Here is a 26,282-nt window from a genome sequence, read left to right on the forward strand (position 1 = left end):
TAAAAACTTTCATTAAAATTAATGTTTGTGCTTGCATGACTCGTTATTCGCCTACGTGACAATTGACTATGCATACTTAAATGACATGTGACAAAGTGATTGATATGTGACAATGTACACATAAATGATAAGTGCCAATCTAATTACTATCATTTGATCCCTGACTAGATAGTCATGTGCACACCATTAGTTGTCATGTATGCATATGATTGTTAAATGTTATCTATGTGCACATCATCAATTATCACATAACCAAATAATATGTGACGTAGGCAAAAACGTTAATTTTAACGGAAAAAAATTATTGATCGGAGTAAAATGACAAATAAATTACACATTTAAAATTTTAATTGATGTTTTCATACTTTCAGAAATCTAAGTGATTGAATATTACACTTTTGAAACCTAAAGTGTTAGTTTACCCTTTTCCTTTCCTTCTCATTTCCTTTGTCAACCGAGGAGCCTTCATTTGAGGTGTCAAATAATTTTTCCCTTTCTTTTTGATGTTTCTGTATTTTAAATTATTAAATTGATATTCTAAACACGATTCATCCAGCAGCTAACTACCAAACCGGTTCTAGTGTCAAATATTTGGAAGTACCAACTTTACCTAAATAATATGTTTCCGTACCTAAATAGTTTGAAAAATAAAGGATCAGTCCAAACAACAAACTGCCAAGGCAACGAAGATACTCAATTTTTTTCTGAATCTAAAAGAAGAAAATAATATTCCTGCATATTTAGATAAAATAATAATGTTATTTACATAATATGTTTTATATTTTTAAAACTTAATTTAAATACATCAATAACGTGGCACTATTAGATTATTATTGATTGTTATATATGATAAATTTATTGACACTTATAATAATTAATCTAAAAATTATTTCTGAATAATTTTTTAATTAGTTGATAATTTAAACATTTTTAAACTAGAAGTACATAAAATTAAATTATATTTTTTTATCATATCATACTATCTTTTTTTTTCACTGTAAGAATTATTGTAGTTTTTTGTACAAATACAACTACTTGAATATAATATCCTAGATATACCTTCTCAATTTATTTTGTCACACGAAAAAACTAAAATAGAGGACATTCTATAGATGAATTTAGATTCTTTAAGTTTTGACTTTGGAATTTTGGCCACTGATTTAAAATTTATACTGACATTTCTATAGTAGATAAAGTGATAAAAAAATATTATTAAATTTATAGTAATTAATAACTGGTTCATGCAAAATTGATGACTTATTTTACCACACTGGACGGCCTTGATTTCATATCCAAACGCAGCATAAGATGACACGTTGTATAATCCTTCTGAAAATTTTGAGATTAAACGTGGGTCCCTCTTGAATAGCCACCGTTCAATGTTCATGGAAGTTACGTGCACGCACGCGCTTTATCCTCTCTAGAACACAAAAAATCATGATATGAATTACGAACTACGGTAATGGATGACTAATCACTAATATTATTAAATTAATGATTACGTTATTGACTATAACTCTTTACCTGCAGTAAAAAATAAATATAACTCTTTATGTTATTGACTACGGTAATATAACTCTTTACCAATCACAAACTTCATTAGTTATCCACGCTAAATAATCACTTTTGTCTTTAAATTTATATTGCTGACAAACATATTTTTTTTGAAAGATGAAAATATAAAATTTAATCTCTGAAAATGTAAAAAATACGATGAATACATCCCATCATTAACTTTTATCCATCACCATTAACTTTTAATCTCTGGAATGAATTTGTGACTGGAATGATGATCAATGTGACTATCTCTAATTGTCAACATAGGAACTTATTTATCATTTAATATTTTCTTAACTTTTTGTTTTTTCACTCTCTAGTAATATAAATGGATAAATAGTCATTTTTGTTCATAAATGTGTAATTCGCTGACAAATGTGTAATGATTGATACATGGTTACAATGTTTTATTTTGGTAAACTAGTACAATATTTATTTTGGATAATTTCTATTGTGATAGACAAATTATGGTTGATAATCAATATTATCGTTATTATTATGTTTATTTTAAATTATGTTTGTCAATATATTTTTTTAAGTGATTATTGTAATGTTATGCTTGTAGCGATAAAAAATAATGAAAATTTATCCTAAAATTATATTTTACCCTTAAATGAAATGAAATTTCAAATCTAACAAATTAGTTCAATAGAAACATAATGATATTTAGGTCCAATAAAAAATTATTGACATTTTCGTTCAATAATGATAACTTATTAACATTTTTTGTCAAATAAAGCGTACTGATATTTAGATCCAAAAAAAAATTTGTGATATTTTCGTCCAACAAAAAATTATTAACATTTACTTTCAATAAGAGTATCTTACTTATATTTTTTTTCCAATCCAGTCAGTATGGCCACGTTAGCAATTATTTCAGTGACAAATTCATCTTTATGTGCTATGTAAGCTATTTCATTAACGGTGACAGACGAAAGTTAATGGTCGGATATATTTGTTACACTTACTTTCGGGGACTAAATTTTATATTTTCATATTTCAGGGACGTATTTGTCAGCGAATTGCACATTTAGAGACAAAATGACTATTTACCCTTAGTTATAATTTCTAAGTATAAAAAATATCATTAGTTTTGAAATAATTTTTTACTAGTTGACAATATAAATTATACATATATTTAACCGTCAAAACTAATTTCATTGATAAATTTTAAGACATACCAAAAATGAAAACTTAAAAAATTAACTATTTTTAGTCAGTGAATTTTTCAGATTTTCATTTTTAGTCCTTAATAAAATTTTAACTACTCTTAATGCTTAAACTTTTACTTCATTAATGTTTGTAGTTCTTACGGTAAAATAGCATCATTAAATAATGATGTGTCAATAATTTTATAACAAGTTCATTTTGTGACAGTTAAAAAACATTATAATTTTCTTTGTTCAAGTGAATAACACAATTTTTTTGCCCTAATTTTGGGTCACTTTCTAGTGTTCAACAATAGCAAAACCAACACCTCAACCCTCTCTCCCTCTCAACTACCTTCTCCCTCCCACCAATTTCCCTGATCCCCCATTACACTTCCTAGACCTGAAAATTCTCCAACTTTGACTCTGACAACTTCTCCATCATTGCCAACACCTCTTCCTAACACATAAATGATGATTTTCTCTTCCCCTCCGATCTCAACCGCCTTATCTTCCCTCTGTCACCACCACCACTACTGCCCCACTTCTTCTTAAACCCACTCCACCTGCCCAATCCCCCATCAACAACACCATCTTTTTAAAGCCCTTGACAGAGTGTGCTTCCTTTGTTGAAATAGAACCAGATGAAGCCACAAAATCCCTAACTATTGAAGACCTTGTAGCAACATCGTCTATTGTGGTAGCTAGTGTTGTTGAGTTGGTCATAGATGACAGAGGAGCAATAAATGCTAGCGAAGGAAGTGGAGTGGACTAGATTGAATATTAGGCCAGATCTCATATGATGTCACTATTAGAGTCAGTGTCCTTGTTCTAGTAATCTCAAACCCTAAGTCTAAGGAAGAAGGTTGGATTGTTATTATGACATGATTTTTTTTTTTTACCTAAGTTGATTTTAATTTTGGATATAGATTTGATTTTGATGTGTATTTGTGTGCTTACCTAAACTAATTTTGAACTAAGCTTGCATTATTGATGGAGAAAAGGGAAAAACCATGAATGGACAAAGTAATTTAGCTGCTACTAACTCTGTTTTTCACTTAAGCAAATCAATTTCTAGTGATTTTTAATCATCGAAAATGAATCTTATAAAATTACTGCTTCATCATCATTTAGTGGTGCTATTTGATGGCAATAACTAAAAACATTAACGGAATAAAAGTTTAAAAGACTAATCAAAATTTTGTTTGGGAACTAAAAATAAAAACCTGAAAAAATCCAGAAATAAAAAACATAATCAACCCAAACTTATCCAAAAATACATTACATTCTATTTTCTATAATCCTTTTTCCTTTTTTTAAGATTTTCTTTAAAATAATTTATATTACAAAAAGTAATATATTGATAAATGCATTTTTTTTATTTTCAATTTTTTTATTCATTAATGAGATTTTTTAATTAGTTTTGTAATTATATTATGGGTGTGAAACATTCGTCAATTTTATCTACGACTTATTTTCATCATGTAATTTAACTAAGTAGATTTAATGGGATATTTCTTATCATAGAAATGTTAAAACCACTTCAAGCACACAATCCGCCATTATAAACTAATGTAAATTATTTTACAATTACTTATAATTTAATTACTTATCACATAATTTCTTGAAATTTATAAAAAAATAAATAAATTAGTGGGATATTTATAATTTAGTGAAGTATTTCTTATAATATAATTTATTAATAACTATAAAATTACAAAAATTAAATGATGTAAATTAATTAATATGAGTAAATAAAATTATAAATTTTAGGATAAATATCCATTTTTCTCCCTGAATGTGTAGAACGCTAACAAATTCGTCCCTAAGAGATGAAAATTTAAATTTTAGTCCTATAAGTGAAAAAAATACAACAAATTCATTTATCTGGTAAGTCCATTCGTTACAAAAATGATTGTCAACATGACTGCAAAATAAATTAGACAAAAATGTCAACAAATTTTCATTAGACTAATTTATCACACCACTGATTTTGTTTAATTTAAGAATAACATATAATTTAATTTCCATCTTCCTTTTCTTTTGATCGTTACAAGTATAATATTACAATAAACACTAAAAAAAAATAAACATAAATTAGAACAAACATAATAATAAATTATGTTTACCCAAAATATGAGATCAAACAAAATACAAGATCCAATTAAAATACATAACTATTAAGTTAATTCTTAAAAATAATGAGACTCAACTTGATTTTGTCATTATTTAGTGTTGTCATATTAGAAATATCAAAGTAACAGATAAATTATGTTTATTATTATGTTTATTTTAACTTATGCTTGTTTTTCTATTTTTTTTAATATATAATATAATGCTATACTTGTAATAATAAAATGAAGAGACCAAAATGAAGATTAAATTAGATTTTACTCTTAAATAGATTGATATATGACAAATTAGTATAATAAAAATTTATTGACATGATTCAATATAAGCTTTTTAAAGATAAAGGATGAATAAATTTGTTACATCTTTTTATTGTTTGGAGGGTAAAGTTTATCCTGATTTAAAAACAAAAGTACTTTTTTATCCAAAATTTTATCATGACATAATTATTGTATACCGGAGTATTTAAAATGGTGAAACGTCACGTATATGAGACAAGTTCCGTTCTTAGTTCTTACGTTGTTTTCCCGGCAACAAGACCAACTCAAAAACCCTAATTTCCCATCTCCACCGTTCACTGAATTCAAGGCCTTCTCTCGCCTCCATCTCACTCCAACATTTCTCATCCGCAACCAACATTGGTCAAATCGATTCATCCTCGTTGAAATTCCAATCCTTCTTCCTCAATTTCTTTCTTCCGTTGTCTCAGAGTGGTTTTGTGTTTGAAGGTCCTTCAATGGCGGAGGACCGTAGTGAGGTGAGTGATTACAGTTCGGAGGACGAAGGAACCGAAGATTACAGGCGCGGAGGGTACCACGCGGTTCGGATTGGTGACACTTTCAAGAATGGGAGCTATGTGGTGCAGAGCAAGCTTGGTTGGGGTCATTTTTCCACTGTTTGGCTCGCTTGGGACACTCACAAATCGGTGCGTGCCCTTTTGTTTGTTTCCTCACAGCACAACTTGGGGATGATAAAAATGAATGCTTTTGACGATTTACAATTAGTTTAGAGAGTTTGAGTTTTGTTCTTTATCTGGGTTGTGGAGTAGTGTTTGTGGTTGAGAGATTTGGACGAAGTGTGTGCTTTTATTTATATTTATCATCCTTTTTTTTCTTGTGTCTATGGAATAATTAACAATGGTCTGGCTTTGACCTTGCACCCATCTGTTGCTGATTGAAAGAAATTGTTTATTTTATTCTTAAAAAAAACTATCATTCTCAAAACTCATCTGATAAAAGGATCTCAGGAGGTTCAACTGCTTGATCTTTTGTTTTATTTTATTCTGACTATTGATCTCTCTCTTATTCAGATCAGCTAAGAAATTTTGCAAGTAGTTACTCGGTTTTTTGTGCCCTTGTTCTTTCTAAGTGATCATGTCTGTTGTGTGACACTAGAGTTCCTGTGATTAGGTGGGAATTCACTTTAGGACTATGACTCTGGATAAACTTCTCCATAAGCACTTATAGGAGAAGAAAAATAAGAAGGTAAAATAATGCATTTTCCTTCTTATTTTCTTCTCCTATAAGGGCTTATGGAGAAGTTTATCCAAATAGGGCCCATGTTATTTTTCATTCTTTCAATACCATGCTAACGTACATGCGGCAATCTATAGTTTGGAACTTTGTTAGTGATGCTTTAAATTGTCTGTTTGCAGCGATATGTTGCCTTAAAAATTCAAAAGAGTGCTCAGCATTACACTGAAGCGGCAATGGATGAAATAAAGATTCTTAAACAAATTGCTGACGGGGATCCAGATGACAAGAAATGTGTTGTAAAGCTTTTGGATCACTTTAAGCATTCAGGACCTAATGGCCAGCATGTTTGTATGGTTTTTGAATTCCTTGGAGATAATCTTCTCACACTTATCAAATATAGTGATTATCGAGGAGTTCCCCTTCCCATGGTCAAGGAAATTTGTTTCCATATTTTGGTGGGTTTGGATTACTTGCATCGTGAGCTTTCTGTAATACACACTGATTTAAAGCCTGAGAATGTCTTGCTTTTGTCTCCAATAGATCCATCTAAGGATCCTAGAAGATCAGGCATTCCACTTATCCTTCCAAACACGAAGGATAAGACTGTGACCAAGAATGGGATAACAATAGAAAATAAAAGTTTGAATGGAGATCTGACCAAGAATCAGAAAAAGAAATTGCGGAAAAAGGCTAAAAAGGCTGCTCAAGGCTGTGCTGGGAAGGAAAATGCTGAGGAAGTTGAGGAGGATTCCAAAGCACCTGACGAGCAAGATGATTGTAGTAATGATGTGAAACCAAGTGTAGAACCTGGTGAAGTTAAACCTAATAGTCCTGTGAGGAAAGATCAATCGACAAAGACTTCTGAAAATAAAGATATTCCTCAAGGAAGTCATGGTAATAGGAGGGGTAGCCGCTCTACAAGAAAGAAGTTGCTCGAAGCTGTTGATCTTAAGTGCAAGCTGGTTGATTTTGGTAATGCTTGTTGGACCTATAAACAATTCACAAATGATATTCAGACAAGGCAGTATAGGTGTCCTGAGGTTCTTCTTGGATCTAAATACTCAACTCCAGCAGATCTGTGGTCCTTTGCTTGCATTTGCTTTGAGCTTGCCTCTGGCGATGTTCTTTTTGATCCTCATAGTGGTGACAACTATGATAGGGATGAGGTAAGTGCACCTGTTTGGACTTTGAAAGAATTGGTTGGCTTCATTTCTTGCTCTAATCTTCTAATGTTTGCTGTTAATATTATTATTATCATTATTATTTTGACCATGAAAACTAGCTTTTATCATGTTTTTTTCTGAGAGTAGAAGTTGTCCTTAACCATTTGGTTTTATTGTTATGCAATGGGAAAATTCAATTTTGTATGACATTTTTATACATTCCAATTGGTATACTGTCTTGCTTATACTATTGAAAATGCCATCATTTCCTATTTTCCTGTGCGAATTGTATAAAAATGTGCAATGCTGCTGTGGTTATTTGGACTTCAATTTCAATCTATGAATAAACAAGTTGACATTTTGTAATTTACTCTACAGGATCATCTGGCATTGATGATGGAGCTTCTTGGGATGATGCCTCGCAAGGTAGGCTTGGCATTTGGCTGTAGAACATCTGAATTGTTATTATCAATTTGCATGTTGAATTATTGATATGATCAAGAAAAACTTATTCCAACATATTATAGACAATTTGCTGATGGTATTATATTCTACTCTTGTGCTGTTCTAATGAATTCTTCTGCTTTCTGAAAAAGAAACAATATGGTAGTTGTTTACTGCAATCTGTTTTTAATTGATCATTGTCAATTCTTTATCTGTTCCCTTCCAAAAAAATTGAACATTTGTTGCTTTCAGATTGCACTTGGTGGATGCTATTCCCGAGATTTTTTCAACAGATATGGAGATTTGAGGCACATCCGTCGGTTGCGTTTCTGGCCTCTTAATAAGGTGCTGACAGAGAAGTATGATTTCAGTGAACAAGAAGCAAATAACATGACCGATTTCCTTCTTCCATTACTTGATTTTGTCCCTGAAAAGAGGCCAACTGCTGCTCAATGCCTTCAGCATCCTTGGTTCAGTGCAGGTCCCCAGACTCTTGAGCCCTCATTGACTGCTGTGAAGCATGATGCTATTGAAGGGGAAATATCTGAAAAAATGCAGAGGGAAAAAGCTGAGCAGGAGGCTGTGGAAGTTGGCATGGGGAATATGGCCATAGATGGAAATCCAAAGCCACTCAAAGAGTTCCAATCTATGAAGCCATCAGAATAGAAGCATAGTGGCTTATTTGGGTTGGGGTATACCACCTGTTTTTGTTTATATGGCAATCATGGATGGTCCTTGGAGCGTGATATTATATTTAACTGTTATATTAAGCATAGCATGCAGCTTAGGTCATACATGAGGTTGTCATTTGGGAAGCCTTTTGTAAGGAAGCTAATTCACCTATTACAGATAATGTCTAAAAGATAGCTTCCTTCACATTCAGTAGAAAGCACACTGTTATATAAGCACGTTTGTTTTCCTCTTTTTGGAGAATTTGTTTGAGGCTTCTCCCTAGGTTAGATTTTCATCTTTTCAGAACTGCTATATCTGAGGGGTTCGAACTGTACATTTGAATGAGTTATTTTTTCTTATGTATCAATATCAGATTTTGTTGCTGTAAACTTTATCAACTGCATCTTTTGTTTCCTAGTTTTGGCGTTTTGTTTTTAGTAATTCACGTCTGAGTTTTAACCTAAAACTGAGTTTCAGATTCAGCATGTACATAGATTTAATATATTTTGCCGAATCAGAGTTTCTATATTTGTTTCTAAGCTGTATAACTAGTGATACTAAAGTGGTGATAAAAAGATTTTTCAAAGGACTAATTTAGTGACATTAAATATTTGAGACTAATTTGATAGTAAAATCTTCTAAGGACTGAATTGGTGACAGAAATTTGGATGGACTAATTTGGTTACTAAACTTTTAAAGAACTCATGCGGTAATATAGGTGACTATGAAGGATTAAATTGGTTGTTTATTCTCATAAAGACCTCTTAATTATTAAACCAATCTAACCACTTCGTGTCATAAATTTTTAGATATTTCTAGATTAAATATGTTTAATGCTAAGTACATATTTAGCCCAGCTCATTTTGAAGAACTAATTTATTTTTGATAAACCAATCTTTTCCGTATATGCATTTAATCAACTACTTCCTACCAGAACCTCAGTAAGTAATGAACCTTTTTTTTGTAGTAGTAAGTGATGAACTATAGACAGTTATTAAGTGATTTAATCAGTTTAACAATTAGTTAATGACTCGTACTTAGTACGAGTACGAAATACAGGAATTTAAATAATACTTTTAAAAAGAAAAACAAAATCAGCATTCATGGAGAGAAAAAAATACGAGATCTAAGCATTAGGAAAAAGGAATTGATATTTTGATTATTATTTTTTAATATGGACTGAATCTGGATGTAAATCTTGCAATTACGTCTTTGAAAAGCCACATGTAAGTTGTTCAGTTTGCATGACCAGCTCAGGTAACCAAAAGTAAACAAATGTTCGTAGGCCATGCGACCTTGGAGCAAGGAATTTGAATCACCGGCTTTTATTAGAGAATGAGGAGTCAGTCAAGCCGATAATTGAAGTAGCCACATATTGGTTTATGGTTTTTATGGTGCAAAGTTTACACTATTTAATTTCTTCTTAAGCGGTTCAATCAATGCACCTTATGTAATCGTGCACATCATTTGCTACCATTACTTGATTTACTGATTTTAGACGCGCATCACTTCTCTCAAAATTTGGTTGACATTGTCATACTACCCACCCAACTAAAATGTTGATTGAAGTCTGCATTCAACTACCTTTATGATGGAGTGCCTTGAACCTAAAGATAACATTGTAAGTTGAATAATGTTTTAGTGTACACAAGACACACCCCCACATAGACAATAGTCGGACGATCTCTAGAAGGCTGACAATCTGTCATGACTGTCATAGCCATATACATTATTAACTCAAGAATAAGAAAAAATGTATCCCCCCCCCCCCCCCCCCCCCTTCTCTCTCTCCAAAACAAGAATAAAAACTAATGCTCGTTACCGCTCAGTAATGTGAGTACCATCATGCATACGGTCGAAGCCATTTTGGATGATTGATCATCGGTCGTGTAAATCACTGCATTTGTTGGGTGCTTACTATTGTTCACAACCTGACATCACCTGAAAAAGGAATTAGATTCCCTTCAGATTCGGAGGAATTGATACAGATTGTGGTTATGTTGATCACTAAACCTTCGAAGGTCATTAGAAAACTTGAAAATATCATGAGTTAAAGATATTATATTGGCAATTCAAGATAATAGATCCACAGCTTTGTTTCATACTCGAGATCTCAGAAGAAGAAAAAATGTTCAGAGCTGTGTTGCCAGGGAAACAGGTTAAAGTTACCTAATTTTGAAGTTTCTTCCAATCAAAATATTTTCCTAGCCCTGAGGTAGGAATACATTAGAAAGAAAGCAATAATGCCACCAATAATTATCCCCGCTGTTGTCAGCCAAAATGCCAACTGCATCAGATCCAAAAAAAAATGGTTATTTTAACAAGGCTGACTGGCAATAGCTTCCAATAAGAATCAAGCAAATCATGCACGGTATAAGACTTCAGAAACCAATTCACATACCACATGTTCCTCAAGATAGGACTTCAGGTTCATGCCAAATATACCTGAAGTCACCAAAATATATCTTAATAAAATCAGGTAACAGACATAATATTCTCCAAGATAATCAACAGTCCCCTGCATCTAACATAATTATTCGTGCCGTATAACCAAAAGTTTTTATGTAACCTGCATGTTCCTTTGTAACATTCCTTCTAATATCAAGTTGAGTACGTCCTATTCTAAATCTTGTAAGTCCTTTATAGATAAGTATATTAAAACAGAAAAATGGAGCCATGATCATGATAGCGCCAACTTTATATAGCATGCACCCAAGATGTTAAATGGTAGAATGCATGTTTGTTGGAGTATAAGTCTGGTGTCGGGTTCACTTATGTGGTGTGCTCGAAGCCCATTGATGAAAATCTCCTCAGTATTTACCCCCAATAATATTTTTAGCCAAACTTCAGAACTAAATGATAATATTTTATTAAATTTTAAGAAATGAATGCAGTGGGCTGTTTGGATGCCATCTAAACCCTTAACAAAATTTATAACTAACCAAGTTCAAGTTCACTTGTTAATTTTAATGTAAATAATGTGAAACCAATTTTGGTTAAAACTATGGCTTGTTTTGTACGACCCATTGCATATATTGCATCAAATAATCACCCAAACTCTGTACCTGCTACAAGGGCACCTATTGCCACACAGAATGTTCCAACCTGCAAAAGCAGTTCTACTCTGCTAACCTCAAGCCTTCGTGAACTGTTGAATGAAATCAATTTTATCAGAACGTTTTTAATAATAGATAGAGTTATTGAAGTCAACAAATTGCTTTTCTTGAATAGAGTTTATATTTAACCTAATCTATGGTGACTGACTACATGCGCAATACTCTCAAGTTACTGATTGGAAGACTGTTGCACAAAGGAACCGACATACTCTCAGGTTACTGATTGGAAGATCCATCAAGAATTTCAAAATATCATGGTATAATATTTGAAGTCCTTAAATGACATAATATTATACCATGACTTTGACCTCATTGACAATATAGGAAATCAAATGGTTCAATGCCTAATGTGAATTCTGAGACTGTGCTGCCACATTGTATCCAAAGATGGCACTCCAAACACAATCCCAAGGTTGGCATATTCGTGGCTTTAGAAGAGCACTAAAGTTCCTAGCATCAAATTATATAATCTTTCAATGCATTTATCTACAATCAATTATCAAGAGAGAGAAAAGATGTTCAAACCTCAAACTGACAGCTATAGAATCTTCCATTTCCCTTGCAGAATCAAGAAGCCTTTCAGCTTGACCATGACAAGATTCACATCTGTAAGTGCATTAAGAGAAATCAATTTTGTGATGAAATCATTACTAACAAAAAAACAACTGGCATTTGGCTAGAATAATAAACTAAGTCCATTTATGGAGTTTGAAAGCTTTATGAGACTTGTTTCTAAATGCAGATTCGGATATTGTAATATAGGTTAGAGAGTAAAAGAAATGGACTGGGTCTAACTCAAGGACCACTTGGATCATATCCCTAGCCTATGTGGGGCATCTTAACAGAAAGTCTTCAGGATATCCATGGGAATGCAACATGGAAGTCTTGCGTATGAATATTAATGGTAGGTGAAGTGTTAAGGTTCTTGATTTCGACTTGTTTCTTCTATGTAATAATGCTGCATGGTGTACTACAGATATCATATAAAATTATAAATCCTCAACATGTTAGTACACACACAAAAAATCAATTATGAAATGTAATGCTCATATTTGGAATGAAAATAACCTTTGAAGATAATTTTCCAGAAGCATTTCTATTTCCTCCTCCTCCTCTATATATCATGAGAAAAAAAGAAAATGAGAAGCTATGTTATAGCTCTACAGTGGAATGGAAAGATCCATATTGATGTAAGAAACAAAAAACACTTTTAAAATTGAAATAGCTTACCCTCAGCAATCTGCTTTTCAAAAGGCACTGAACATTCCATGTCATTGTTTCCTTTACTAAGTGTGCAGTTTCTTCCCATGATACATATACGGCGTATTTCATGGGGATCCTCCAGAAGGTCAAGCAGCATCTGTCTGAGAGCTCCTGCCTTAGAACCTAACTCAACCTAGCAATTTGGCAGAAAGCAAATAAATATCTAATTTTATCCAGAACCACTTAAGATTGGTTAAAAAAATCTAGAGACAAAAAATACCAAAGTTTGTTTGCTAATACGAAGCTGCTCCAATATGTCACCAGTCAACCGATTTGGCAATGCCTCAAGAAGAGCTTGTACCTAGGACCAAAGGGGAGAGGGAGAGTCGGAGAGAAAATTCCAATCAATGAGTGAATTCAGAGAAGGAGAGAAGTAAATGTATAATCTGCCATTAACCCCAAAAGCAAATACCCAATATACTCCATAAAATATTAAATAAGAAAGTTTCTGCCTCCGCATGCGTGCTATGCTAAAAGTATATCACAAAGTACCATGAGATGCACATGCACTTTATGATACAGTTAAGATCTTATAGAATGTCTGCAGAGTGGCCATAACACATTACACAGGAAATAGTAGATAAAGCCAAAATTTTCCTACCAGTTTTTATTCAGAGACAGGTTTAGAAATAACTACTTAAAAAAAAAGACGCAAACATCTGCATTCTGCGAGTATACACACACAAAGAATTAACATAAATATACTCAGTTACTCACTGTGTTCCCATACTCACACGAGGTTCTAATTCCATCAATCTCTGTTCCAATCGCTGTATTCTTGAAAGCAATGCTGCTTCAACAACCTGAAAGTTCCACCAAATGACTAAGGGGAAGACAGTTTGCAACAGTATGCATAAGATGACAAGCCAAATGATGATTCAACAATATACAAAATTACGCCCACAGTAACCAACTCATTATATGAATGCGCACATCAACAGTCATATTCAAATTCCTTAAGTTCTTTGAAGAGTGTATTTGCCACAAGTAACAACCCTTGGACCCAATTACTTGGAAATTGACTGCCCAAAAGTCAAAAACAGTTACGAGTCCCCTATGTGCTTTCTGTTCAAGGCCACACTTTTCTTGGCCTTCTGCATTTGTAATTTTATTAGGTATACTATCGTCATTAGTTTATACTAGTATTCCTAAAACTCCACTGCAACCACCATCTTTAAGTTTACCAAACCTTGAGCCATAAATATATACTGAAGTATAATTCTAATATCTATCTTGTTTATACTTAATCCTCAGAATAAAATTGGGAAGAAATGCATTTTATTTTCATACTCTATCCTCATTCCTGAGTCCGACCAGGTGACTGTCATATTTCAACCTTTGAAATAAACCATATTCAATTTCAAATCAGTTTCTCTTTTCTTTCTTGTCTTGTGGGACTGCTGATCTGCTTGTTGTCTCAATGATATAGCAGAACTCAAGGTTATACCATTAGTGCACAAGAGTGTGTCAGGAAGTGACTGCAACTCTATTTTGTTTTCTCCTATGCAGTAATCAGGATTCTTAATGGAGAAGCAAATTTGAAATTCCAGACTAACCTCAAGTTCAAAGGGCATCGATGGCCCTCCGTTGTTGATCTTGGGGTTCAATCGAGGCAGCAATGTCTCTAAAAACGCTTTCCCTCCTATACTGATAAATATCAACGGAAGGTTTTAGTGTACTCTGTTACTTTATCAAAGGAATAATGATGGTGACGCATCCCATAATTTATGAATTATTGCAGAATTAAATAAATTAAAATAATACCCATTATTGTCAAATATAAGTACACAATCTTGCATTGCTATTGCTCGTAGTGAACCCAGGTTTAGAAGTATAGCATACTCCCGGACCTAATACAAGACAAAGAAATGGAATAGATAAATTAATTGATAAAGGCAACAAACCATATCAATGTTGTACATTCATCTTTACAGCATATGGGGTAAACTTTACAAAATAAAAGGTTTGTGTGTGTATAAATATACAACCAACCATAAATGAATTCATTTTGAGGCTGAATTTCTATTAACAATGTAATACATTGTTCAAGAACAACTTATCCATCAACTTTCATAATAGGTTGCTTAGATTCCTATTTCTTAGTGATGTCTCATGTAGTTTTTACCCCACCACTTTTAGGGCACAACTCTAGTTTTGAATGTTACATTGTTACCTATCTGCGTACTTGAATGTAACCGGCAGTGGTTTACAGCAATTCGGGGAGGATGAGGATGAAAAAGAAGATAAAATATATTGCTTAAATTATATAATGAAGCATACAAATTTTCGGCAACAATATGTGGACTTTACAGTTTACATTAATATGGACAACGGGGCATTCCATGAGTATCTTCATGAACTTGGATGCGTACATTTATACATACAACGTATTAAGAAATGATAGGGGAAAAAAAGAAGAAACTTTACCAGCAACGCAGGCATTGAATTTGTCATAAACAATGAAGGATCCACACTTCGAATGTCCCGTGGACGAAGACCTGAATAATTAAACAGGACATAGAATTTAGAAAATTAATGAATGATATAAATAGGAGAAGGCACTCGACATGAAAGGGTATCATTGCACAAAAGAAGAATAGAACACGATGCAGATGCATTGACCCATCAAAAAACAATAGTTATGCAAATTCTATTATAATTATGTTTATAAGCAACTCCTTTGAATTTTGAGCTCATCAAAAGTGAAATAATAATAGCAATATACTAGCATGAATAACAGAACGTGATAAGATAATAGCGGCACAGAGTATTAAGTATTCTCAAGTTCAAGCTTAGACATAGATGCATTTTACTTACCACTTGACTTCAACAGTTGTCTCCTGTTGATTTTTCTAGTTGATACTTTCCCATTAGACCTCACTTCAACAACCTTCGCAATTCAAATAAATAAAAGGAGAAACAAAACATAACAAACCCGTGAGATAAAAAAAAAAAAAACGGAAACTAATAAATAAAACTAGAGAAGATGCAATAAAATTAAGAAGCTGCTAATTCAATCCTAAGGTTTTAGACTTTGGTTCATTTAGCTGGAGCAGGAAAAATGCCGAAATTCCACAATTAAATTTCATAATATTAAAAAAAAGAGAGCTTGCAAGAACGAACTTCATAAACCGGTTCTCGAATTCCGAGAGAGAGAGAATCGCCGGAAGAAGTGGTAGCAATCCTCTGCGACTCAAAGCGACCATTTGTCGGAGCGGAAGTTCGTTCCTGGTCATTCGGCTCATCAGCAACTTCGTCCGAGTCGGATACGGCGGTTTCGGCGTCGCTCCATTGCTTCTCCTCCGTAGATCTGCTGAGGCATTTCACCGCCGGTTTCACCGTCGCCGGAGAATGACCGGAGATCTTGCACCGGCGAAGCAGAGTGTAGGAATCACTGCACGAGAGTTCTAGAGAGCGGGATTCGGGGAGATCGGAGAAGAACACGCAGTTAGCATGTCCGAGCAAAGGTTGAGACCGAAACTGCAGCACGTGCGGCCAAGATAACGCCATGTGAGCGTGGTTTAGTTCAGGTGCAGTTATGGCTATGGCTATGGTTGTGGTTATGGTGATCGTGCATGCCGTGCAGGGAGGATGAGGTAGTTGAAGCTGTGTCCGTAACGATCAAAACGGAACAGGTGAATAATTTATCCAACTTTGATCTTTTTTAATTATTATAAGATAACATGGTTCTCTTAATTAATTACTTATCTGAAAACTTTATAGTAATAATATTATAATATTCTGATGAAGTTGACGGAACGAAGAAATGACAATAGATATTGGATAACTACCGAAAAGTGCCAAAAGTGAATTTGTCCGAAACTCTATTTTTCTGGATTAAGTCCCTCAAGTAAGAAAAATTGAACACAGTAAAAAGTAACTCTATCTGTTGATTTAAATTTAAAATAGAATAAATATTTATTTTCGTCATTAGATTAGATGCATAGAATGTTCAAGAATTTATTTTTTAAAAGATGAAAATTTAAATTTTAGTCTTTAAAAATAAAAAAATATGACAAATCAATTCATTCATTAATTTTCAGTTGTTACGTTTCATGAAAGAATTTACCTGAAAAATTTATGAACATTCTATACATTTAAAAACAAAAATAATTATTTTTTAAAATATAATTTAATTTTCATTTTCCGTTGCAAATATAACATTATACTAAACACTAAAAAAATAAAAAAAAAATAAGCATAAATTAAAACAAACATAATAAAAAACATAATATTGATTAATAAGCATAATTTGTTTGTTGGTCTGAAATTTTTATTTTGACAATATTAAATAATAACAAAATTAAGATAGATCTTATTTATTTTATATTAATTTTTTCTGTTTGTCATGTAGGCTCTCTAATTAACGGCAACAAACAAAAATGAACATATGGATAAATTTGTGTCTTATTTCTTTTTCACTTTTGGAATTAAAATTTAAATTTTCTTCTTCCAAAAATAAATTTATCAGTGTCCTGTGCATCATGGGACGAAAATGACTGACTATTTATCTGTTAAATTAAGAGTAAATGCATTATTTGTGGCCGATAGTTTTGGTGTAAGTCACCTGTGGCTGAAATTCGCCTACGACATTCGAATTATTTTTGGTTGAGGATTGGAAGGCGACAGTTCTCTTCGTCTCCGTTATAAATATTTAATATATTTATTTATTTATTCGTGTAGTTGACAGTGATGGACTTTGCTCGTTGAGCTTCGACCCACCAACAGTAAATTTTGGGCTAGGCCTGAACATATTACAGGCCCATTGGCCCATGATGTACACAAGAAGTTCGGAAGAAAAAAAAAAATGGTATCAACGCCTCTCTCTAACTCTTGGTAGATTAATGAAGGCAGGCACACGCACGTGTGGATGAAATCGATATTTCTCATGAATTTTTAAAATTGGAGGGAACAAGGAGCATGGCGGTTCCGGCAGAATCCAATTATTGAAGAAGAAGAAGAAATAGAGCAGGGTGGCCCCATGCACCACCCTTCTGCTCCGTCACACGAGGTTCTCATCAGTGTCTCCGCCTAAGTTACAAAATTTGAGATAAAAATATGATTGCTTTTTTTTTTTTTGAAGTGATATTCAGTGATTGTTTTGAATGATTACTCCTGATGCAGTTTTTTGATTTATCAACGACAGTTGATCCGAGTTACATAATCTTGTTGATAAGAAAAAGCTTCTGCCGTTGGATTCTGCTTCTCGGAGTAGCTTGAGTGAAGTTGCTTCACTTGGCCCTAATCAAGAAGGAGAAGAAGAAGGGGCTTCGCCCTCTGCTTCTGTTTCGAGTGATGAAAACGTTAAATCGTCCAAGAATAAATCTGAGAATATGGATGTTGATGTTTCCGCTGAATTTTCGCGTGGAGAATGTCAAGATACTGGTGATGGAATTGAACATTCCGGTGTCTCGGTCGGAGAAGACGCGTGGGAGGAATATGGTTGCATTTTGTGGGATTTAGCTGCCAGTAAAACACACGCGGAACTCATGGTATATCAATGCTGGTTTTTGGTTTATTGTGTTTATTTCAGTTTCTTTCTTCATATTATATAGTAGTTTCATTTCAAAACATCTTCTAAGCAGGTTTGATGTACTGTACTGCCACAATTTGTTTTCATTTCCTACATTCCCTTTTCTGTTTTCAAGAATTGCAACTAGTAGTGAAAACAGGAAATGGAAAACTTTTCTTACACCAAATTGGTCATAAGTCTCAAACTTCCCTCATGTCATCTTTGTAGGAAGACAAAAGATGATTATTTGAATGTTTTCTAAAGCATGCTTTCCAATGCTGCCCAGCATCAACCACCAAGCTCCTAATCGTTAAAACGATCCTTGATACTTTCTCTTACGCAGAAGAGACCTAAACACATCTATTGTTTGCCTTTCAACCATTCAGTTGTGTTATTGCTCATAAATGGAAATGAAATGGTTACTCGGCATAATACTGCAGGTGGAGAATCTCATACTTGAAGTTCTTTTAGCTAATCTACTTGTTTGCAAATCAGAGCGTGTTACCGTAAGTCAATGTTATTCAGACTGCATAATACTATCAAATGATTAAGTTCTTATTTATTCGGTCACGTTTTTTTGGATTATTGTATGGTGTAGGAAATTGGCATAGGAATTATTGGGAACCTTGCCTGTCATGAAGTTCCAATGAAGCATATAATCTCAACAAAAGGACTGATTGAGATAATTGTGGAGAAACTGTTTATGGATGATCCTCAATGCCTATGTGAAACATGCTGGTATGACGCATTTTTTGCAAATGTATTTCTTGTCAGCTTTTGGAATTGGAATATCTGATTACCTTCATTTTTGTTAAGGACCAAATCTACATGACTTCTTGTTTCCCTATTTTATGCCTTTTTTCTTCTTGTTATGCCTGCTATTTTCATTTTCTGTTTAACAATGCTTAACTTCAGTGAGAAAAAAACACTCTGCTAGTATCAAATGTTTCTGTCTTTGTCTTTTAAGAAATAATATGCATCTGTTGCATGCTTATCTAATTATTAATTGTCTATTGTGTTCGTTTCTTTGAATTTTTTATTTGTTTCTTTAACTCTCATTATCTGTCCTAAGGATTTTCATCAGCACTTTCTCTTGGCTAATTTCAGAGGTTTTGGCTGGAATAGAGAAGCTAAGATTTTTTAGTAATGTTCTGTCTTGGTGATTCTTTGCTGTTTATGGCCAGAATTTTAAACGGCGCTTTCTTTGACAACCTCCAGTGTTCTGTTCATGATGTTTCTAGAGCTGTTGCTGTCTCAGACAAAGACATGCAGAAAGATTGGTGTGCTTTGCTACATGATTCATTGGTTCTAGTTTTGCTCTTTCTGTTTTTTGTATTTTTAGAGGATGTTTTGTCCTCTTTCTTTGTACTATAAAAGATACACACGGATAACGGATTCACCCAACCAAATAGATGGACAGGAAAAAGACATGATTTTTATTGATTTACCTCAAGAATTTTATTTGTGTGATGCTGTAAATTAGGTATCACACTACTTTATGACATAAGTGCCTTTGTCTTACAAAATACAATCTTTTCTTACAAATAGTTTTTGGAACAGTTTGTTGACTGTGGGTCTTCAAAGTGGTGAATCTATTACATGGGCTGAGGCATTGCAGTCTGAACATATACTATGTCAAATATTATGGATTGCAGAAAATACGTTGAACCTTCAGCTTTTAGTAAAGGTAATCAATACTTGGTATTAATACAGGGTGGTTTCAACTTTTTTTACTTTTATAGAGGTACAATTTGTTAAGTCACTAGACTTAGTTAAAAGCATGTTTTGTAATATATGCACAAGAAACTTAAATAATTTCAGAGGGGAAATAATATGTTTATTTTGATTTTTCTTTTGACATTTTCATCATTCTACTTTTTAACAGATCATTGGGCTTATTTTGGCTATATTAGAAAGTCACCAGAAAGTTGTGGATGCTCTTCTTCCACCTATGATGAAGCTTGGTTTGGCAAATATATTGATCAGTCTCTTGACTTTTGAGATCAGCAAATTAATGACAGAAAGAATACCCAAAGGTACCTTGATCCACAATCCTCCATTCTGCACTGATGAAATTACACAGTTCCTATTATCCTCGGATTCTATTTCTGACATCACTGGCAAATGGTTGTAAAATATATTGTCTTGCAATTTGTTTCCCTCTCGCATTTCTGTTGCAGATAACTATTCCATTTAGTTATCTGGTGGAATTGGTACAAACCTCATATCTTAATATTTCAGGTACTCAATTCTTGATTTAATTCTTCGTGCAATTGAAGCCCTTTCTGTTATGGATGATCATTCTCAGGAAATTTGTTCAAGTACAGAGCTATTTCAACTAATATGTGATCTGGTTAAGTTCCCAGATAAATTTGAGGTACATTGTTATAGTTAACACTTTCAATACTGATGCATCTTACACAACATCAACTCTTGATATCAATAATTTGGAATTTCATGATCTGCAAATTCAGAAAAATTATGTCCACAGAACTCTTGTAAATATCATAATAAGTTCTCCCAAAAAAATTACTATCTTTTTTCTTCTTCCAAGATGCATTACAAGACTTATATTTTTAAATTAAGAATCTTTCTCTCTTTATCAGTGGACAAAATGTTTTTTTTGTTCCTTTGAGCAGCATCAGTTGAACAGTGTACAACTGTACATTACTTCTGACATTTCCTCACAAAAAGCAAATAAGAAAAAGGAGTTACTGATATTGACGATAAAAGAGAGTTTCATGATGATGCCAACTTAATCAAGCTGTCCAAACTTTTGTTAACGATGAATTTTGAGACCCAGTGCTGTGGGAGTCCAACATCTTCTTAGTGTTTTAGCAGTTATAATTATTTCATAACATTTTCTGGATCAATTTATGGCTAATAAAAAACTTGAGTTTTGACAAGGAATGAGATGATCTGGCTAACTGAAAACTATGATGAATTGGTGATATCTTCTACAGGTTGGGAACTGCTGTGGTACTGCTGCAGTTCTCATTGCAAATATGTTATCTGATGTTGCTGATCATGCTTTGAAGATATCACAAGGTAAACTATCTCCTTCACTCTCATTTTTAAACTTCAATTCACTCTGTATTGTTTTCTGAGTCTAGATTATTTAATATAATGGTAAATCCAGATCTGCATCTATTAGAAGGTCTGCTTGATATATTCCCTTTTGCTTCGGATGATGTGGAAGCAAGAAATGCACTCTGGAATGTAATTGCTAGGATATTGGTTAGAATTAGGGAAACTGAAATGAGCCCTTCAAGAGTACATCACTATGTTTCAGTTCTTGTCAGAAAACTTGATCTGATTGAAGATGAACTTCTCAACCAACAAGTTGAATCTGGTCATGAACAGGAAAGCTTGTCTTCTCTTGGCTCAACAGCAAATGCTAGAGACACATCAGTATCCTCCCTTTAAGTTAGTTAAAATTGAATTTGCTGTTTGTGATTCTCAGGCCCCCTTTAGATGACACTATTTGAATTTTGAAATGGGAAGAATCACATTTTTTGGATTGAGATTTCAATTTCTTATAAATAAGATGTTGAATTTAATTTCATTCCTATCTATGCTATCATGATTAAGAATCCATTTTTATTCCTCTTGCAATCTATTGGCTGGCCTGAAAAAGAGTGCCAATTTATGCGTCATTAGAAGAGTTAAAACAATACTTGTATTGAAACCAAAATAATTTAATTTAATACGTTGTCCGTATAAAAAAGGTTTACACCTTACATTTAATGATATGTTATGTCATTGTCCTCTCATGTGGTCATTAGCAAAGTCAAACTTATTAGATGATGTGACAACTCAAGAATGATATATAAACTCAACAAAGTATCATTTACATTAGCAATTAGTTTATATTTATGTTTTCCAGCCTAACATACAATGCAGGGCTTCTTTTTTTTCCAATTTATAATGATGCTATATGTTAAAAAGGATTTATTGTCAGATCAGGTACAACTGGCTGTTAGCTTGTATCTAATTTTGTAGAATCCACTCATGACATTTATTATTTTACTTATATATATTGTGAGTGTCAATGTTCTTACTAAAGGGAAATTCTTAAGAAGGGTACAAAAACACTAACGAGCTTTGCATATTTAGATTGATGGTCTCTATTTCTGCAGCATTAGACCTTTAGACGTCTATCTAGCCATCCAAATGTGTCTAACTACAAAATGCCAACCATACCTACTGACTATGCTTATTTATGTACATGCTTGCTTTGCTATTTATTTGTTGTTTCCCTTTACCGTTGCAAACAATAGCTCAGAAGGATCATCAGTATTCTGAATCAGTGGACTGCTGAAAAGGAGAACGCCAAGAATAATGGGAATGCTGAAGTTCTTGTCAGTGAGACAGATGTACAAAGATTGTTGGATTGTTGTCATAAATTCTCCAAGTAGAATTACTGTATCTTTTAAATTACAGTTGTCCAGACAATCTTTGAACTTTGAAGGCTCTGCACCTGCGGATGCTGTTTTGTATTTGTTTGTTCTGGGCAGTTACGTTTAGATATACGAATACATTATTTTAACGTTATCCACTTTTCTTTTTGGAAGCTATTGGTGGTGGGACCCTGGTAGGAGTTTTGCACCTGGCTTTTTGGATTGATAATTTTTAAGGATAAAACTTAAATGCAGTTAATTAGGTTATTAGATGTTATTTTCCAATTAAAATTGAAGTTTCATCTCGATATATATATGTTAAATTTTAATGCAAACTTTCATTATGCAAAATTGCAAATTACTAAGGTGAAATTTCATATCTGATGGAAAAATAAAACTAAAAACACCTAAGAAATTGTACTAAGTTTTTTTTTTCTTTCTAATTTGTAATTCCTGGACTTTATTTCACATACACACTTAGATATTAGTAATCTCGTTTGTTCTTCGTGAGTGATGAAACTGAAGAGTAATAAGATTCTTAATTGTACATACCCCTAGTTTGATTGTGGTTTTATCCTCTACCACCTACATGCTTAACTCTCGAAGTTCTAATACCTTTTGATGTAAGTTTTTTAATTTATAATTAAAGAACAACAGTACAAGCACTTAAAAAACTTGGTCTAAATTTTGTCCTAAATTTACTTAGACATTATATTACTATTCGATAAAGAGAGTCCAGACGGCATTTGCCAACCTCAACGACTCTAAATTTCTTAAAATGTTTGGAAACCAGTTAAGAAGGAAAGAATCATGTTTAAAATGTGAAAGTTATAAACATTTGTTTCTTATAATCACATTCGAAATATAAAAAATCTTATCCAAGACGTGAAATCAAAGTACCAAACCCTGTGAAGCAAACTGTTTCAAAAAAAAAAAAAAAACCCTACGAAGTAAAGGGTGAGAAAAAGTCAATTCCTATTATCACTAAATTTAACTTTTATATTTTTTTAAGGTTCGAGTAGTTTGAGTTTATCTGTCACATTAAACTAAATTCTCTAAATAAAATAGTTGAATACAAATCCATCAGGAGCAGCTTTGAATACTCAAGATAGAAATTTTACATGAAAACTCATAGGAATATTGGTCTTATTACACGAAACTTGAAAACACACAGTAACCATTGTAATTGAACTCAAACGTCTTTTACATAAGCCAAACTGATACAACAGTAACCACAAAAGCAGATATGAGCCTAGAAGTGTTCAATTAGGATATGAGAGAGATGCCAGCAGCCAGCAAGTCATCAGACAAAACCTTGTTTGCAGCCTCAGACGGGTGAAAACCATCCCAAAATACATACTCAGATGCATTGGCACATGTTCCTATGGACTTCTGATTGCACAACACAGATGTTTCTAGCAAGCCTGTTCCACAACAAGCCTTCCTTGCTTCAAAAAATCCTGTGTAAAGTGTAGGGCATGCCACACAAAGAAAACTTGTTCATGAGTTATGCATAATAAGATTGGCTTTCTAGGATTAGCAGGGTTAGAAACTTAGAAAGTGTGTACCATTTTCAGAAGACTTAGTGACAAGGTCATAGAGAGGTTGGTAGATATCAAGGATGGCCAATTTGAGACCAGAAAGCGATTTTTGCAAGCTCTGAGATGTGGTGTTTAGCTTCTTATTGAAGTTAATAGCATCATTATTTAGTTTAACCACACATTGGTTGCTATCAGAGCCAAAGAGAGTGATGGTTGCTGGCAAACAACCCATTGGAGGTAATGTTGTCACACCAATCTTCCTTGCTCCAAGTGCATATATATTCTGTTACATGCATGTTTGGAATTTGGAAATGCAAATCAAAATCAGCAAAGGAAAATAAATACCCCTTTCTTTCTTTCTTTTCTTAAATTTTTATTATTGATAACCCTTCTTTAACTGGAACATGGTTTGTTGAAGCAAATATGCCAAGGTTGAGAAAGACATGCCTGAATGAAAGTGACATAGCTTTGCAAGAGAATGTCTGAGAATTGATCAGCAGTGTAAACCTTGTAAAGCAGTGGATTTATATAATAGTTCTGAATAAAGTCACTGTTCCCAGCACTGATAAGATATATAGAACCAGATATAATTGATGAAGCATTAGACTGCCCTACTGTTCCCACCAATATATTCTGGCACTCTTTGTAGTGTTCCAGCTGTTGGCTCAATGGAATTGCATGCTAGACCGATAGGAAACAAAGAAAAGAAAACACACAAATACCCATATTAGGCTTTACCAATAATGATGAGAAGTAAAAAAGACAAATTGAGAGTTTCAAACTTCCAAGGATATATTTACGTATAACTTGGCTGTGGGATCATAGTAGCCAGAAGCAGCTGAGGCAAAGTTGGCACCATTTAAGAGGTTGTTTCCTTTGGCCTTTAAGTTGAGGTAAGCTGGGGGGTAAGAGGTAAATCCAAGGTTTTCAGCTGTAGGGAAAGGAACAAAGATCAAACAAGCAAGCCTTTTGTTGAAAAACAAGAAAATGTGGGTGATAAAGGGGTGTTTCATTAAATGGAGATTTTGTGGAATACCTGTGTAATCTGACGCAAGCTTTCCATTGCAAAACCTCCCTGTTGGATTGTGATTCTTTAAGTCTCTTCCATAAGGAGGGAAGTTTGCTTTAACAATGGTGTATAAGTGGTTATTATTTCCCACATCAACCACAGAGTCCCCAAATATGAACAATGCAGGGACCAGAGGCTGCCCTTTAGCCAGATTGAACACTACAACCAGAAGCAAGGAAGTGAAGAAATAACTAGAAGACCCCATGCTTTTGAGTTTCTCTTCAACAATGAGCTTTTTCAGAGAGAGAGAAAGTGCAGGATTTGAAAAGGTCTATATACTCTATAGCATGCAGTGGATCTGGTTTAATTTGGCAGGGCTGCAGTTTCAAGAATCTTATAAATGTTTCAACTTAACTATCAAGGTACACAAGTAAAAAATCAATATAGAAATTTATAAGTTCTCAGTATCTTATCAACGTATTGCATGCTTCTAATGTAACTAAAATTGACACGTTGAGGTGGTACAATTTTTTTAATTAAAAGTAGGTTGCAAGTAGCAACATAAACATTCTTAGCTGTAACCATCTTATTGTCTCTTAATTTTGCGATAAAACACGAATGAATTTATGATCATGTCCTGAGCTGCAAGATACACCGTTGAAACAAAATCGAACAATATTTGTGTTGGGATCCCTTCTTAGTTGGAGAGATTCTAGAAAATTCTAGAGCTTTTAGAAAAGTGTAGAATTTTCTAGAACTCTAGAGTAGTATAAAACTCTCTTGTGAAAGAATGTGAAAATCTTTAGAATATTCTGGAGATGTGAAACCTTCTGGAACTTTATGAAAGAATAT

General features: G+C 33.3%; 3 protein-coding genes and 1 pseudogene across 3 annotated transcripts; 2 read left to right on the forward strand and 2 right to left on the reverse strand.

Moving 5' to 3' along the window:
- Positions 1 to 5,318: 5,318 nt before the first annotated feature.
- Positions 5,319 to 8,990, forward strand: LOC114379162 (SRSF protein kinase 2-like). Its single transcript, XM_028337763.1, has 4 exons — positions 5,319 to 5,760; positions 6,490 to 7,476; positions 7,852 to 7,899; positions 8,170 to 8,990. Exons 1-4 carry the CDS (start codon positions 5,572 to 5,574, stop codon positions 8,581 to 8,583), a joined length of 1,638 nt encoding a protein of 545 aa, XP_028193564.1. The 5' UTR covers positions 5,319 to 5,571; the 3' UTR covers positions 8,584 to 8,990.
- Positions 8,991 to 10,141: 1,151 nt separating this feature from the next.
- LOC114379163 (magnesium transporter MRS2-11, chloroplastic-like) lies at positions 10,142 to 16,621 on the reverse strand. Its single transcript, XM_028337764.1, has 14 exons — positions 16,092 to 16,621; positions 15,786 to 15,858; positions 15,396 to 15,466; positions 14,733 to 14,818; positions 14,525 to 14,615; positions 13,703 to 13,771; positions 13,189 to 13,269; positions 12,936 to 13,101; positions 12,774 to 12,819; positions 12,231 to 12,311; positions 11,655 to 11,737; positions 10,991 to 11,034; positions 10,759 to 10,876; positions 10,142 to 10,530 (listed from the first exon to the last, which is right to left on the reverse strand). Exons 1-13 carry the CDS (start codon positions 16,476 to 16,478, stop codon positions 10,781 to 10,783), a joined length of 1,374 nt encoding a protein of 457 aa, XP_028193565.1. The 5' UTR covers positions 16,479 to 16,621; the 3' UTR covers positions 10,142 to 10,530; positions 10,759 to 10,780.
- LOC114378996 lies at positions 16,544 to 23,053 on the forward strand (annotated as a pseudogene).
- An 883-nt stretch (positions 23,054 to 23,936) lies between these two features.
- On the reverse strand, positions 23,937 to 25,831 carry LOC114379435 (GDSL esterase/lipase At5g22810-like). Its single transcript, XM_028338086.1, has 5 exons — positions 25,458 to 25,831; positions 25,222 to 25,352; positions 24,869 to 25,102; positions 24,449 to 24,704; positions 23,937 to 24,340 (listed from the first exon to the last, which is right to left on the reverse strand). The coding sequence occupies exons 1-5, from the start codon at positions 25,693 to 25,695 to the stop codon at positions 24,147 to 24,149; spliced, it is 1,053 nt and encodes a 350-aa protein (XP_028193887.1). The 5' UTR covers positions 25,696 to 25,831; the 3' UTR covers positions 23,937 to 24,146.
- Positions 25,832 to 26,282: the final 451 nt, after the last annotated feature.

The sequence above is a fragment of the Glycine soja genome, chromosome 12 (genome assembly GCF_004193775.1).
Source record: "Glycine soja cultivar W05 chromosome 12, ASM419377v2, whole genome shotgun sequence".
In the NCBI taxonomy this organism is placed as follows: domain Eukaryota; kingdom Viridiplantae; phylum Streptophyta; class Magnoliopsida; order Fabales; family Fabaceae; genus Glycine; species Glycine soja.